Here is a 16,199-nt window from a genome sequence, read left to right on the forward strand (position 1 = left end):
CACACACACATAATACGGAACAACTTTCGAGTGCCGAAATATCCGAACTCGCTCAAAACTCACCTCGAAACTCACCCGAGGCCCCCGGGGCCTCAACCAAATGTACCGACACATCCATAACATCATTAAAATTTAGTCGAGCCTTTGAATTATTCAAAACAACACCAAAACACCAAATCCACCTCGGGTTCAAGCCTAAGGACTTAGAAACTTTCAAATTCCACAAACAACGCCGAAACTTATCAAATCAAGTCCGATTGACCCCAAATTTTATACACAAGTCATAAATGACATGATGGAGCTATTCCAATTTTTTGAATCGAATTTCGATCCCGATATCAAAAATTCAACCCCTCGGTCAAACATCCCAACATAAATTTCTGTTTTAGCCATTTCAAGCCTAATTCAACTACAGACTTCCAAATAGTTTTTCGAGCATGCTCCTAAATCCAAAATTACCATACGGAGCTATTGGAATGATCAAAAATCCATTCCGAGGTCGTTTACACATATTTCACCTTCCGGTCAATTTAATTCAACTTAAACTTTAAATTTTTAATTCCATTCTTCCAATTGATTTCAAAATACCTAAAAACCAAATCCGGCGATTCACACATGTCATAATACATCATAGGAAGATATTTAAGACTTAAAATAGTTGAAAGGAGTGTAAATGTCCGAAACAACCGGTTGGGTCGTTACAAGGATATTATACATAATATATTATATTGTATATAAAAAATATTTTATTAATTATTTAAAAATATTAGTACCTTTTTTATAAAAATAATAAAAGGCTTATCTTTTTATACTTTTGATGAATTTAAAATTATAATTTTATAAAAAAAATTATATTATTTAAAATTTCAGTAAAATATAAAATGAGAAAACCAATCAAACATTATTATAGTAGAAAAGAATATATGAAAAGAGGTGGATAAAGATAATTTTATAATATTTATATTTTAAATTAATTAATAAACAAAATATAAATAAATAACACTCAAGAAAATTATTGGTAAATTTAGACAATTGAAGAATATTAAACAGTATAACATAAGTATAAAAATATATACGTATGTTCTACTAGAAGAGAAGTAGTATCAAAATATTAAGCCAATTGATAAATTAATAAAAATTCACATTAGTAAATGTATACTAAGTACTTACTAATTTAATAAAGAATAAACAAGGAATAAATAATTTATTTAATTACTATAATGCTTTGTATCTTTTAATTTTGTATAGATTTTATTATATTTATGTACACTATATTAAATAATAAAATAGTACCAAATACTTATTAAAATGATATGATATATTAAATTATAATTTTATAAAGATTAATATTCTGTCGTAGGTTTTGACACTAGTTAACAAAATAAGCAGCGTGCAATTCAAACGCTGTGATGTGGCAACGAAGCCAATAAGAATAATACATATGGTTTTTAATCCCAAAAAATTATTTTAAAACGCTTTTCACCATAAAATAAAAACGAAAAAGAAACGCTTTTCACATATTGTATTATGTCGGCTTTTTAAAAATATGCGTATTTTGAAAAGTGTTTTTTCTCATAACTGATTCTCAACACACGCTCCCAGCGTCTCTTCTTCTCCAGAAGGTCACCGCTGCATCCCTGAAGCACTCTAGTTCGGGTTTGATTGTTATAGATTGGTTTATATTGTAAAGAAATTGCAGAATTCAAGCCCTTCCTGCAATTTGTTTGTAATTCTAGTAACCCAACTTCAAAAGGTAGAATTTTCAGCGCCTTTGTCCTCCACTAAAGGTAAAGGAAGAAGCATTAATTTCTCTCTTTGTTGATGGTATCCTCATTAACTGTTGACCTTCTTACTTCCTTCAGTTTGTTTACTGATGTGCAAAGCCATGGACTTGGAATCTAATATTGGCGATGTTATGAAATTTATTGAAAAAGAAGTTTTAATCGAAAGGTCGCACCTTGATGATCATATAGTGACGCTTAAGATGGAATTAACATTTCTGTTTCAACTTGTTCGCAGTCCCGCTTCATGGATCAAGGTGGATAATGAGTTGGGAGATCTTTTGGATCGTGTCCGGAGTTTGATCACAAAGGCAAGACGGGACCTTCATTTGACTTGTGATATTGGAAGATCTGAACTGGAACGTGTTGCTTTTGACCTACTTAAAGAGATTTGGCTTCTCAAGCCGGACATGGTTTTAGTTCTAAGACACCTCCCCAAGCTAGGATTTTCAACAGACATGATTGAAGTCCTGGCTCGATACATTAATTCCCTTGTCGACAATCTAGAGTTTTTGCTCAAGTTCAGGGCAGATTTTGTTGCTCCTGTGAAGGAAAAACTTCAACTTGTCAAAGGAAATCTAGTGTATCTGGGAGGTTTTGTTTCCTTCATACTAGACAACTTTAATAATGGGCCCAACGACGTCAACGAATTCTGGGATTATGTCACAGGTGTAATAAAAGAAACAGCACGTTGTATCTCTTCACTTTGTTTGGCAAAGGATTCGGATGATTATATGGTTGGTGGCTTTTGTTTCATCCTTGTAGATCTACTACACAGCAGTAAACCTTATGTTGAAGCCCTGAAAGTTTTACCCTCAGTGCTAAACTTCAGTAGGGAATTGGATGCCTTTGCAACAGACTTTGTTAATTTCATCCTAGGAGCGCCGATAACAGAGGAGCTCAATTCCCGGTCTTATCTACTGGTCTACAAACATCGTGTTCAAAAACTCCAGAAGTCGCTCAGGTTACTGCTAGTATATATCTTATGCAATGAAGTTCAAAAGGAAAGCTTGATAATCTTTGATCTTGTATTCAATGAGTTTTGGTCGTTCATTAAATCATTGGACAACCGAGAAATGGATGAAGATTTGGACAAAGAATTTGATCTTGCTATATCACGTTTGGTGCAAAAGATGGAGCCTATGGCATCAAAGATCTTAAAGGGTACTATCAAGAAACAAAAGCCAGCATTGCCCTTTTCCCAGATTGATAGTTTGGGATGTATAGATTTGGTATCGCAGAATTTGCTGAGATTGTTGGATCATAGGATTGATTCAATTGCTCCGGTAGCACATCAGATTAAATTTGTACTGGCTGAGATTAAAAGATTCAAACCTTTTCTCGAAAACAATGTTGACCAACAAGGAGAAGGTAAGGAAGTGTTAGATGTTTGCAATCATATGACCAATTTATTTGTCAAATTTGAGTATGCTGTGGACATGTTAGTGTTTCAACCTTCTCATCCACGGAACAATCAGTTAGACGATGTCATTGAAGAAATTAAGTTCAAATTTGAGTATGTGGAAAACTTCTTGGTTGATCTTTCTTCCACATGGAACATTGATGTAGGCTATGTCATTGCAGAAATTAAGCTTTTCAAGGACATTGTTGAGTTTGCGCATATCTTCATGGAAAATAAGGATGCCCCAAGTGATTGTCAAACATCAAAACCTAGCACTCCAATCATTGATGAAGCAGTTGTAGGCTTGGAGGACCAGATAGAAATATTAATGGCACGGGTAATTGGTGGTGAGGCCGAGCTTAATGCCATTCCTGTCATTGGCATGCCAGGGATTGGTAAGACAACACTCGCCAAAAGAATTTACAATGACAGAAGAACTTCAGATCACTTTGATATTCAAGCATGGTGTTCTGTTTCTCCTAGACTTACGGCGAGTGAATTGGCCCAAGATATTTTAATTTCTATCGTTGATCTGAGCAATGACATTTACAAGTCAGAGGAGGGGAAGGAGCTAGATTATCTTGATATTTTACGCAGACAGTTACATAGAGGAAGATACCTCATCGTTGTAGATGAAGTGTGGGATTCTCATATATTTGATGAGTTGCACAGGTGTTTTCCAGATAATCATAATGGAAGCAGAATTCTTGTTACCGGCGGCCGAAAATATGAGAATCCATTGTTTGATGAACCTCTTTTGGTTCGCTTGTTGACTCCGGAAGAGAGTTGGGAGCTATTACAAGTGAAGTATAATCACCTTCGCTTATGTACTCGAGAAGAATTTCGCAAACCCCCAATTCCAAATGAGAACTGTCCTGCTGAAGTTGGGAAGGAAATTGCCGTAAAATGTCAAGGGCTACCGCTAGCCATTGTTTTGATAGCTGGGTTTCTTGTCAATATAAAGGACGACAGCGATCGGCTAACCATCACTGGAGAGGCATTTAGTTCAGAAACTAATCGTGATGTAGGAGACTGCAATGAAATGATAGAATTGAGCTACAAAAAAATGTCAGGTTATCTAAGACAATGTTTTCTATATTTTGCAGCATTGCCAATGAGTACAGAAATTTCAGTTTCAAAACTAACATGGTTGTGGGTTAGTGAAGGATTTGTACGAAGAGATGAGGTGAAGAAACCAGAGGAGGTAGCAGAAGATTACCTGAATGATCTAATCGGGAGGAGCCTTGTAATGGAGGCCAGAAGAAGTTCAAAGGGCAGGCTGAAATCATGTCGCATTCATGATTATCTATATCATTTCTGTCGAGACAAATCTAAAGCCGAAAAGTTCTTGCCAGTGGCATCGCGGTTTGAAGATTTCGTTCTGAATACACGCATTCCTCTTACCCGCACAATGATATATTCTTCTGAACCCGGTTGGCACCGCTTCTGGCCAAGTCCTCTTCCCGAAGAAGGTCCATTTCGGGGTGTCAAAGAGCTTGTTAGAGTGTTGGATTTGGGGTGCATCAATATTGGCAATATCTTTCCTCCACAAATAAAAAGGCTTGTGCATTTGAGATTTTTGTCACTTCAAGGTGACATCACGGTCATGCCCTCTTGGATTTCCAAGCTCTGGAACTTAGAAACTTTCCTAGTGAAAGGAACAAAAGGTGAGGTAGCATTACCAGATACATTTTTCAATATGACAAGGCTGAGGCATGCACATATAGATAACTGTACCTTCTCAGATTCCAACTTGTCCCAATTGGATTGTTTGCAGACCTTATCCACCCCATCTCTTTCTTATGACAAAGGGAACATAATGACTAGTTTTCCTTTCCTTCAAAAACTAAAATGCATATTTTTGGAATCTTGGGGTCATTCTGAGAAATCGGGAGAATCTTGCAATCGATTTCCAGTTTTGGATTTCTTGAATCAGCTTGAATCGCTCAATGTGATTTATCAAGGCCGAGTGCTTCTGCCTTGTGAATTTAACTTCCCCTCAAACCTTAAGAAATTGACCTTATCAAAGTTTAGGCTGCCATGGGTTGAAATTTCTGCGATCGCAGCATTACCAAACCTTGAAATTTTGAAATTGCTTTCAAAAGCTTTTGAGGGAGAAGAGTGGAATGTGAGTGATGAGGAATTTCCAAATCTCAAATACTTGAAATTGGGAAATCTGAACATTACACTTTGGAATATATCAGATGATGCCTTCCCATCTCTTGAGCATATAGTATTGCAAAATTGCAAGCAGCTCATTGAGATTCCTTCTGAGTTTGGTGATAGTTGTTCCCTGCAAAAGATTGAGGTGATCTTGTGTGGAGACACTGTTTCTCAATCAGTCAGAAAAATTGAGGAAATTCAGTGCGAAGAGATGGCAAACAGCAATTTCAAGGTCATCATTCAGAACCCAAACAGGGACTGAAGAAAACGAATCTCGTCTTCAGTCTCCACGCTCACTTGTAAGTACACATTCTATGCTTATTTTGATGTTCTCTCTCTATATATATATGTGTGTGTGTGTGTGTGTGTTTGTTTAAGTCAGTGAACTCATTCCTTACTTTTATGTCTACAGATGCAAGTGTTGATTCCTATCCGCAAACTTGAGCTAGAGCCAGGGTACTTTAGTGATGAGCCGCAAGTTTCCTTCAATGAGTAATGCTGGTTCCACTTCTTCTTTCTCTATTGTTATGTTTCAATTTGACAGTTATTGAAAACTCTTTGTTGTATTTATCCATGAACCTTGTGTATGGTTGTAATTTTGTAATGCATTGAACTGTCTTACTCTTCGGGAAAAAAAAATTGTGTTATATTTTTATATAACACAGTTATATGTATTTTGCTATGATGGAAAGCACCCTCCACTTCCAATTAAAAGGTTCTGAGTTCGAGTCACCCAAGAGCAAGGTGGAAGTTCTTGGAGGGAAGGATGCCGAGGGTCTATTGGAAACAACCTCTCTATCCCAGGGTAGGGATAAGGTCTGCGTACACGCTACCCTCCCCAGACTCCACTAGTCGAATTATGCTGGGTTGTTGTTATTGTTGTTATATATATTTTGCTAGTCTACCATCTTGCTTATTCCGTCTGAAATGAATTACTGTGACTCTTGGGATTATTAAGTGCTATAGTCTGGATGATATGAGACGGGTACAAAAATGATGCTAAGTTTCAAGGAAAATTTTGCCGAGATTTTCGAAGACTCAGACGCTTGCTATGATGTGAAATTTGGTTGTATTACAGTTTTATATATAGGAAAATTCGTCAGAGAAAATTGAGTACTTGAGAGTAACAAAAATAATGATCTCGAAACAACACACCTTGAATGCAACAGGATTAACCAGCACGCTTATCCGGAACTTCGAAGATAACGAAGTTCGAAAAGAAGGTTAAGTCTTGGGGTATCATGCACTCCTTGATGTCACTTTCTATATATATATATATATATATATATATATATATATATATATATATATATGAGAAAATCTCAATTTATACCCATTAATTCCAAACTATTTATCCTTTAATGCCCATGCCCAAACTATTTACTACTCCTACCCATGGCCCCCAAACTATTTACCCGCACTTCTTCTTCCTCATTTTATCCACATACAATCTACCACCTTCAACTGATTCTAACTCAACACCTTCTTCTTTTTCTTCAATTTCCTCTTCTTCTTCGGTTGACAATGCAACTTCTTCTTCGTCATCATCTTGGACAACCTCAACTCCATCAGACACAGAAGCACAAGTGCTCAAAAAGATTGAAGAGCGATAAAGAGAAGAAATGGGGAAATGGACTTTGAGTTTTGTTGAGTTTATCTTGAAGTTGAAGTGAGTATTATAAGTACTTAAGGAAAGATGATCTACTGAGAATTTAGGCTTTTGAGTGAAGAGATACAGTGAAGAAGTAGATGCTGTAGCAGCAACAGAGAAGCAAGAACCTGACATTTTTTGTACCGAAGAACCAGTTCGGGGTGATGCTTCCATGGTCCTACCATTGTTGAGCTTGAAGCTCAATTTTATTTTTGAAGATTTCTTGTTTGATTCAAAGTGGGTGCTGTTAAATATTGCTTATAGTACCTTCTGGAATTTCATACTGAAATTTGATAGCGTTTGGAGCTGATTTGAGGTGATTGAGATCGAATTTTTCAGTTGAAAATCGAAGAAGAACACAGCTACAATATACCGCTACGGTATACAATATGTTGTAGGAGTATATAGCTATACTGCAACACTATACTATTATAGTTTACAAAATAGTATACCGCTACAGTATACTAATATACTATAGGAGTATATAGTTATACTGCAACAGTATACTATTATAGTATACAATATATTGTTATGGTATACTGTAATAATATGCAAGATACTGTAACAATATGATAGTATACAATATACTATAATAGTATATTTATTACCCGTAAATTCACTTGTCTTTTCCCTTTTAATTTGTTTTAAGCTTTTATCCAAGCGTGAGGGGCAAACTGAAAATGCAAAAAAAGAAATAAAAAAACATTATAGTATGCTATATGATGTAATGGTATACTCTTACAATTAGGTCCTTTTAGAATTTTAATTTTTTTTTTGACAACTGATATTATTTCAGTTTAATAATTGAATTAAATTTTTTTAACTCTTTGCGTACAATTGTATACCCTGTTGGTATAGCTATATACTATACCGGTATCATATGTTAGTTAATATTTTTTGGTTGTATTAACTACATTTAATTGGTACACAATTTAATTTTTCTTTAGTAATAATATAAAAAAAATAATAAAAAATAGTGAAAACAGTAAATGAAATTAGATTATGAAGAGAAAAAGAATATAAAAAAAATAGAAGTTAAATAAAATTAGAAAAGGAAAAAAGAAAAAACGAAGAAGAAGAAAACGAGGAAAAAAAAAGGAGAAAAGAAAAAAGAAAAAAGAAAAGTAAAGAAGCATAGAAATAAAAAAGAATTGGAAAATAAAGAAAAAATTCCCCACAAAATCTACTATGGGTAGGAAATGTAATTAGTTTATGGGTAGGAAAACAAATGGGTAGACAGGGATAAATAATTTTGTTTTTATGGGTAACTGTGTCAAAACCCCTATATATATACTAAAGGAGGTAAAGCCCGTGATGTGCACGGGCCCAATATAAAAATCTAAAATTGTTTTGAGGTGTTCGAACATTTTTAAATAATCTTTTAAAGTATTTCAGGGAAAAGTTATAAAATATTTAAATATCTAAGTGATTAAACTATGTATATTGGCTGAAGAATAAATAAATATAATATATATTGCATGGATTAGTAATAGAAATTGTTCCAAGTGCATACAAGCACTGAACTTCACGAACAAAAGTATAGATGGCATCCATAATTAAAGAAACTCAATAATAATTATTCGGTTGTATTCACCAATAACTTCAAATAGCTTCTAATATCCAAGTTAATATACATAAAGTAAGATATGTAAGGTTCAAAAATAGGTTGTGCATTGATTAATTTTTCATGTATCAATTATTATTAGCTCGCTAATAAATTAAAAAAATACTATCCCAATTTATTTCATCATTATGAATAACCAAGGAGGTTGAATTTTTCTTCGTTGACATTTGATCAGTTAATAATATTAAATATAATGATATTTCTTTTTCTTTTTTTTAACAGAAGGAAAAATAATCATAAAATGGAAATGATAAAGATACTAACCTTTGGACAATACCATGAGTTCTAATTGGAACCCATGATATTAACCTTAATTTCTCTTGCCAAAAGGAATTCAAAATTCACAGAAGATATAAAAATATAATTAATTTACCACTAATATTTAAACTAAATTGGAGCTAGTGTTTTTTTCTAAATGGGAATGGCTTGAGTAATGATTAATAAAAGTAACTTAACGTTTTGATTTGAGATGGTGCAATATCATTTAAGAATTAGCCTTATGTAAATAATTTGTGGCTTGGTTATAATAGTTAATATTCTCTTTGTTCTTATTTTAAAATCAAATAAGAAATTAAGAGAAAAATTGTTTACACACTTCTAAAAATATTAAAACAAAAAATTGATTACAAACTTTTAAACATTATATATTTAGAAAAATATAGAGCTTTTACTTTACATTTAGGAATGTAAATTGTTGGATTATTTAATTTTTGTAAAAATCTTAGTAGCTTTAGTTTTCTCTACCATTTTTATTTGATATTTTATTTTTTATATTTTGAACTATCTTATAATACATCTTGCGATATAATTAAATACAAAGCTCCTCTCATCCCCAAATAAAATTTGATTGATAAAAAATATATACTAACAAATAAATGATATTATCAAAGCACATAAATATTCAAAAGTTACATAAAATAGAACTATAAAATATAACTTGTAAGAGCTGAAAAATAGAGTATTGTACCACGTACATACAATGATATCATCACTTCAGTAGCAGTGGAGTCTAATAAGTAAAGCAATAAGAATTTATTGGGTCTACAATATCAATGTAGAAATTTAAAACAAAAGTTGTTCCACGTGGCATTTGGGCCTTGAAAATGCCTCAAAATTTCGCTTATTTACATCAATATGTGATAGCAATTGATGTAATATACAAAACAGGGGCAAATAGATATTCCATCAAAGCAGTTCGGCTTGGTTTGGGCCTCGAGAATGCCTCAAAAGTGTCCTTTATTTATCAAATTGTGTGATGGTAATTGACGTAATAAGATGAAAAAACAGGGGCAATTATATTGTTGGTGAAGTTGGCATTTCAGCGAAGTAGAAACTCAAAGGGTATTGTTGTCAATTCACTAGACGACCCTAAGCTCCTCTCTTAGGCTCTTTTATAATAGTAGTATATATATATATATATATATATATATATATGTATGTATGTATATATGTATGTATGGAATACCCTTAGCAAAATCTCTAAATTCGCCGTGGGCGACAAAGTACTAATGTTGATATTCTTTTATCAGTACACAATAAATATACACTTTTTCGATAGTTAAAGTTAAAAAGTTTCATCATATGACACATCAGGAGAATGCAAACCCAAACCCCTGTAAAACGTAATAGTTCATCAACAACAGCTTAGCTTAGTAGCTTAACTCTTTCTAGTGGTGTAGCGTTGTTGGATACTTCTGGTCAATAGAACATGAAGGACGGGGGGGGGGGGGGGGGGGGAACTTATAATGAGCATCTATTTGAGTCGATCATTCCCAAAATTCAATTTTTTCTTATGTAGTGAAAAAGTCTTACAATCTGAAGTTTTACTCTTAAGAACAAGGACAAAGTAACAAAATACAGGGAGAGCTTGTAAGAGCTCATTCTTCATACCAGAATGAGGAGAAAATAGAAAACAACAATGACAACATAAACTAGTAAGCCTCAATCCCAATCAAACTGGTGTCGGCTATGTATTGGGAAAAAAACTGAATTTATAATTGAAGGTGACGTGGCATGACACGTGGACTGGTCAAATGGTCAAAACATGATGATCAGTTAAGAGGCACGGGCAATATCAGATACGAGGAGAAGAAAGTTAAATAGGCACGAGATGCTATTCAAATGATACGAGTCTCGTATCTATTTAACTTAATTAAAGCCAGGAGGTCAGAAGGAATTGAAGATATGAATCTGATGGCATAAAGGAGTCTAAATTCAGTATTGAATGTCAAATACGTTAGCGAATCAGTATTGAATAGGAATGATTCTGTAACGTTTTATTTAATGTCATTTAATGCTCATAATTGCCTTTTTAAGGCTAAGGCATTATCCTTTTCCTAGAAAAATCAACTATAAAAGGAGGTCTCAGCATTTGTAAAAACACGAAATATCATTGAGATTACATTGAAATACAAACTTATTTACTGCTTTATTATCCTCAAAAATTTCTTATTCTTTTCGTCTCCTGATTATCAGTAACCCGATTTTTCCTTTTAATTTCTAGTTTTAACCAAAATTCTATTTTTTGGTTAAACAGGCTATATGAATCTTCACTGGCTCATCTTAGACCGATATTTGGAGAAATTTAGAAAACATGTCCTACATTTTGTCTTAAAATAAACACTTCCTTTTTTTTCCACCAGAGTTGACTTCCAACTTCATCATCAGCAACCGGTGAAACAAGCTCTCGCTATATATGGTCGGATCAATTCCAAGATGAGTATCAGGTATATATATGTTATTTATTGTATTAATCAGCACGAAATTTTGCCTATTTATCAATAACACTTCACCATAGGGGTGGGCTTTCGGATTAAATATAAAATTTTGGTTTGGATTTTTGATTTTCGGATTGACGAAATGACAATCCAAATTCAATCCAGATAAAGTCAGATTGGATCGGATTTTTTAAGTTCGGTTTCGGATTAATCGGGTTGGATATTTTGGATTTTCGATTTTGAGCTTATATGTTGACATGTTTCTTCTTTTTACAAAAATAAATATCCAAATGAAGTACTAATATTAAATTGCCCAAAAGGTTACTCATTCTCTCCGCAATCATCCAAATAAAGTATTCAATTAATGAAATTACTATCAAGAAAGTGCAACAGAGACATTAATACGGCCGATAAGAACTAGTAATAGTAAAACCATGCCCAAATAAAAAGTATTCTGACAGTAACTTAGTAATTAATATTGCATATATGAAATAATATCTAATGGATAGGTTATTTAACTTATTATTATTGGCATATAGATAATGGACTAAATATAAAGTATAAAATTTTCAAATTTTCGGATATCCAAAAATTCAAAGTACCAAATCCAACATCCAATCCGAAATCCAAAAAAATTAAAAATTAAATCCAAAATCCAATCCGTAATCCGAAAATTTAAACCAAAAATCTAGAAAATTCGGACTTGGATTTGAATTTGGATTTGGGGTTTGCCCAAACTATGCCCACCCCTACTTCACCATCTTCATTTATAAACTGAAGTGAATAAAATATCCCCAGAATTACATAGTAAGGAACTGAAGCAAATTTAGTCCAAGATTCTTTCGCTCTGTATTCCTTCATTACCCATATATCCACATATCCTTGAGATTCAGAATGGCAAAATCCAAATAAACGTTCTCTCGAAGACATTAAATCCCAGTGAATATCATCGTGTTCATATCCTCTGCTTCTTGTTTCCAAATTAAACACGACAATATAATAACAACCATCAAAATCTTGATGTGGACAAGTATCCAAATGAACAATACCATTTACAAAAACACCAGATTTGTTATAAATATAACCACTACAAAACCCATTAAACTTTTTCCAAGAACTAGTTCTTAAACTGTAAACTATCGCCTCATTGCCACTATTCTCGACTTTTGACGTAAAGTCAAACTTCTCTATAACAGTATCGTTTTGTAGACAAGGTTGATTGCTCTAATGGTAAGCACCCTTCACTTCCAACCAAGAGCTTGTGAGTTCGAGTCACCCCAAGAGCAAGGTGAGGAGTTCTTGGAGGAAAGGATGTCGGGTGTCTATTGGAAACAGTCTCTCTACCCCAAGGTAGGGGTAAGGTCTGCGCACACACTACCCTCCCCAGACCCCACTAATGGGATTATACTAGGTTGTTATTGTTTTTGTTGTTGTTCGTTCCGAATATTTTTTAATGGTATAGCAAAGTGCTATTATAAAGAACATATATTATAACATAACATGAAATTTGGTTTCGGGAAAAGCTTGACTTTTATAGTAAAGTGTTGTTATATAGGAATGTTATTATACAAAAATCTGACTTACACTAAAATAACTTGTAATCATCATTTGACTGATCATAACCAAACCCAAGCGTCGAATAATAATCTAGATTTATATCAGGAGCTTCTTTTGGAATTTCTTTCCATTTTCTAGTAGAAGTATTCCACAAAATAAGAAAGTTTTGGACTGAAAATAAACAAATTAATCCACTACATGAACCACTGCTTCTTCTATCCTTAGTCTCCCCCACTCTCCAAACTTTTAAAAGAAAAAAGGAAAAAAACAAAGAAAAAGAATGCAATCCATGAAGTAAAACTGTCTTAATTAAATCAATTGCCAGGTTTTACTTTCCAAATGGATTTGTCTCTGAAAATAGTCACTCAATTATCCCAAGTTGTCTACTAAAGTCAGAAGTGATGTCTTTCGTCTTGGCAATATGGAACCTCTTAACAGCTCCCTTTTTTCTATGGGGTCCTATCAGGATAGGTAGGCCCAATTCCCCTCCTCCCTCCCTCAATAAGATCATTTTTCTTTTGTTTGTAACAACAAAGTCACTTAATTATACATATAGCACCCAGAAGGTCACTCAACGAGATTTTCCAAATTTTTGGTTGTCAAATAGTATCTATTTTGACCCTCAAAATTATCAATTTTTTTTTAACTTTTTAAACATTACTCCCTCAGTTTCAATTTATGTGAACCCATTTGACTGGGTACGGAGTTTAAGAAAAGAGAGAAGACTTTTGAACTTGTGGTGTAAAATGAGGCACATATATTTTGTGTGGTTATAAATCATTGCATAAAGGTAAAATATTTCCAAATAAGGAAAGGGGTCATTCTTTTTGGCACGGACCAAAAAGGAATAGGTTCACATAAATTGAAACGGAGGGAGTATAATTTTTTTCTCTTTTTAATCTACATTGTGGACTTACCTATAGAATAAATATATTTTATTTATAAAATACAAAAAATAAAAATTAGTTTTCAGCTCATATAATAACGGAATAATAATATAATTGAGCATAATTTTCAAGAATATATAATGTATATTATAAAATTATATTTATTTAAATATTTATTTTTATATTATGTGCATGGAATATATATTTTACAACCTTCATTTTCTTTCATTCTCAATTGTTTAAATAAATTTTTGAAATTTTATTGTTAATAATAAATTATTATTACGAACAAATTTTTTTTACTATACTCATTGTTTTGTTATTCCAGTATTATATATGCTAAAATATTTTTGTTTTTTAAATTTATAAATATAATTTATTTATTCTATTGGTAAGTCCATAATATAAATTAAAAAGGGGAAATTCATAATATTAAAAAGTAAAAAAAATTAAAAAGAAGATAAATGTTTATAATTTAGAGGGTAAAATAGGTATTTGGCAATCCAAAATTTGAAAAATCTAGCTGAGTGACCTTCTATGCGCTATAGGCATAGTTAAGTGACTTTGTTGTTACAAACGACTGAAAAATGACTTTAGCAGATAATTTGAGATAGTTGAGTGACCATTTAAGTAATGGACTTGGGAAACCAAGCAAGAAATATGTGAATCTTCATAGAATGGTGAACTTTTTGTGATCTTCCTTTTGGGCTACTTTCATTTATAGCACACTATCAAAAATATAATACAAAAGATTAGCATTGATTAATGATTAACAAATATGGAAGTAAAATATTTATACATATAGCAGATTTAATTCAATTCAAATCAGCAAGAATCAAGTTGTTTAAAAAGACAGTCCTAGTATTTAATATCTTTCCCTATTGTTTCTCTCCATTCCATAACATGTTTTATAATTTCGTTAGAAACCAAGCCATTCCGTAACAGATTTTTTCCTTTTCATACATGGACCTTTTTATATAATGTAATGTAGCAAATTATACATCTTTATATTCTGATGAAATAAAATACATATAGTTTATGAAAAAATTATAATGTATGTTTGTGGTATATATACATTACAAATCATATATTTTTAGGAAACTCATGTATATATGCATATGTCGTTTATATACGTCTTTATATTTAAATATATATCATTAATCCATTCCATAACAAATTTTTTTCTTTTTATACATGGACCTTTTTATTCAACTTAATCCTAGCAAAATTATATATCTGTATATTCCAATGAAATAAAATACATATATTTCGTGAAAAAAATATAATGTAAGTTTGTGGTATATTATAAATCATGTGTTTTTTGAGGAAAAATCATGTATATATGCATATGTTATTTATACACTTATTTATATTTAAATAGTATTATTAATATGCCATTTATATTTTGCACTAATATAACATGCATATTTGTATAAATTATCTGTATATAAATAGTATATATGACATATTTATTTTCTTCTACAGACATATTAGTGGCATGTTAATATTTTAGATTAAATTGTATGTAAGGTATATGCTAGTAACATACATTGAATAATATCAATATAATAATGTATTATGATGTATATATAAGTTGTATATATGGTATAAATACATATAATAATGTATTATGATGTATATATATAAGTTATATATATGGTATAAATACATACATACATATATGCATATATATATATATATATATATATATATATATATATATATATATATATNTTAGTATACAGAAGAACAACAACAAAGTGAAGGACATTGTGTCATTAAGTTTTTCAATTCAATTTGCAAAATGAGGATAGTAGAATCAAAGTTAAGGACATCGTGTCCTTAATTTTTGAATTCAATTTCCAAATGAAGACACTATGTCCTTAATATTATGTGCTCAAGTTTTATAGAATTATCATAGGAGGCGATGTCCTTAAGTTTATCAATCCAGAAATTCAAAAAAAAAAAATCAAATTCTTATCTATTATATAATCAAATCAATACAAATCGGAAAAAGTATAACTATATCGAAGTAAAAATCGATAGAAACACATGAAAGTATAACTTACTGTTTATCTATGTCGATTTTTTGGATGAGAATTTTGAATTTTTCGTCCAGTCGCTGCTGCTGCTGCTGCGATCGCCGGCTGCTGCTGCTGCTTTTGGTTTTCGTCGAGTGTGTTATAATAGCGTAGGTATAACTTATATCAGAAGGGTATTTTCGTCCAGTCAGGTATAAGTTTATTAAAGTAGTGGCTAAAGCCTAAATACATTGAAAACAATGGCTTTAAAATAAAAGCAGCTGCTTTTAGTGGCTATTTGTGCACTTCCCCCTAAAGTTGAATCATAGAGTCAAAAAACGTAATCATGCAAAATTCGATGAAACTCTAAACGACAAAAGCTAATTAAAAGACCAA

The 16,199-nt window shown here is 32.1% G+C and overlaps 1 protein-coding gene across 2 annotated transcripts; it reads left to right on the forward strand.

The window, feature by feature from the left end:
* On the forward strand, window positions 1,571–5,985 carry LOC109232238 (putative late blight resistance protein homolog R1A-3). 2 transcript variants are annotated; one of them, XM_019397930.1, is made up of 3 exons: window positions 1,571–1,787; window positions 1,863–5,645; window positions 5,759–5,985. In XM_019397930.1, exon 2 carries the CDS (start codon window positions 1,874–1,876, stop codon window positions 5,606–5,608), a length of 3,735 nt encoding a protein of 1,244 aa, XP_019253475.1. In that variant the 5' UTR covers window positions 1,571–1,787; window positions 1,863–1,873; the 3' UTR covers window positions 5,609–5,645; window positions 5,759–5,985. The 2 variants fall into 2 exon arrangements, with proteins under 2 accessions (XP_019253475.1, XP_019253474.1); XM_019397929.1 differs by having other exon boundaries at window positions 1,571–5,645.

Source organism: Nicotiana attenuata, chromosome 9 (assembly GCF_001879085.1).
Source record: "Nicotiana attenuata strain UT chromosome 9, NIATTr2, whole genome shotgun sequence".
In the NCBI taxonomy this organism is placed as follows: domain Eukaryota; kingdom Viridiplantae; phylum Streptophyta; class Magnoliopsida; order Solanales; family Solanaceae; genus Nicotiana; species Nicotiana attenuata.

Coding starts and splice junctions, on each gene's coding strand:
- LOC109232238 (XM_019397929.1), top strand. CDS start 1,874: ATGTGCAAAGCCATGGACTTGGAATCTAATATTGGCGATGTTATGAAA.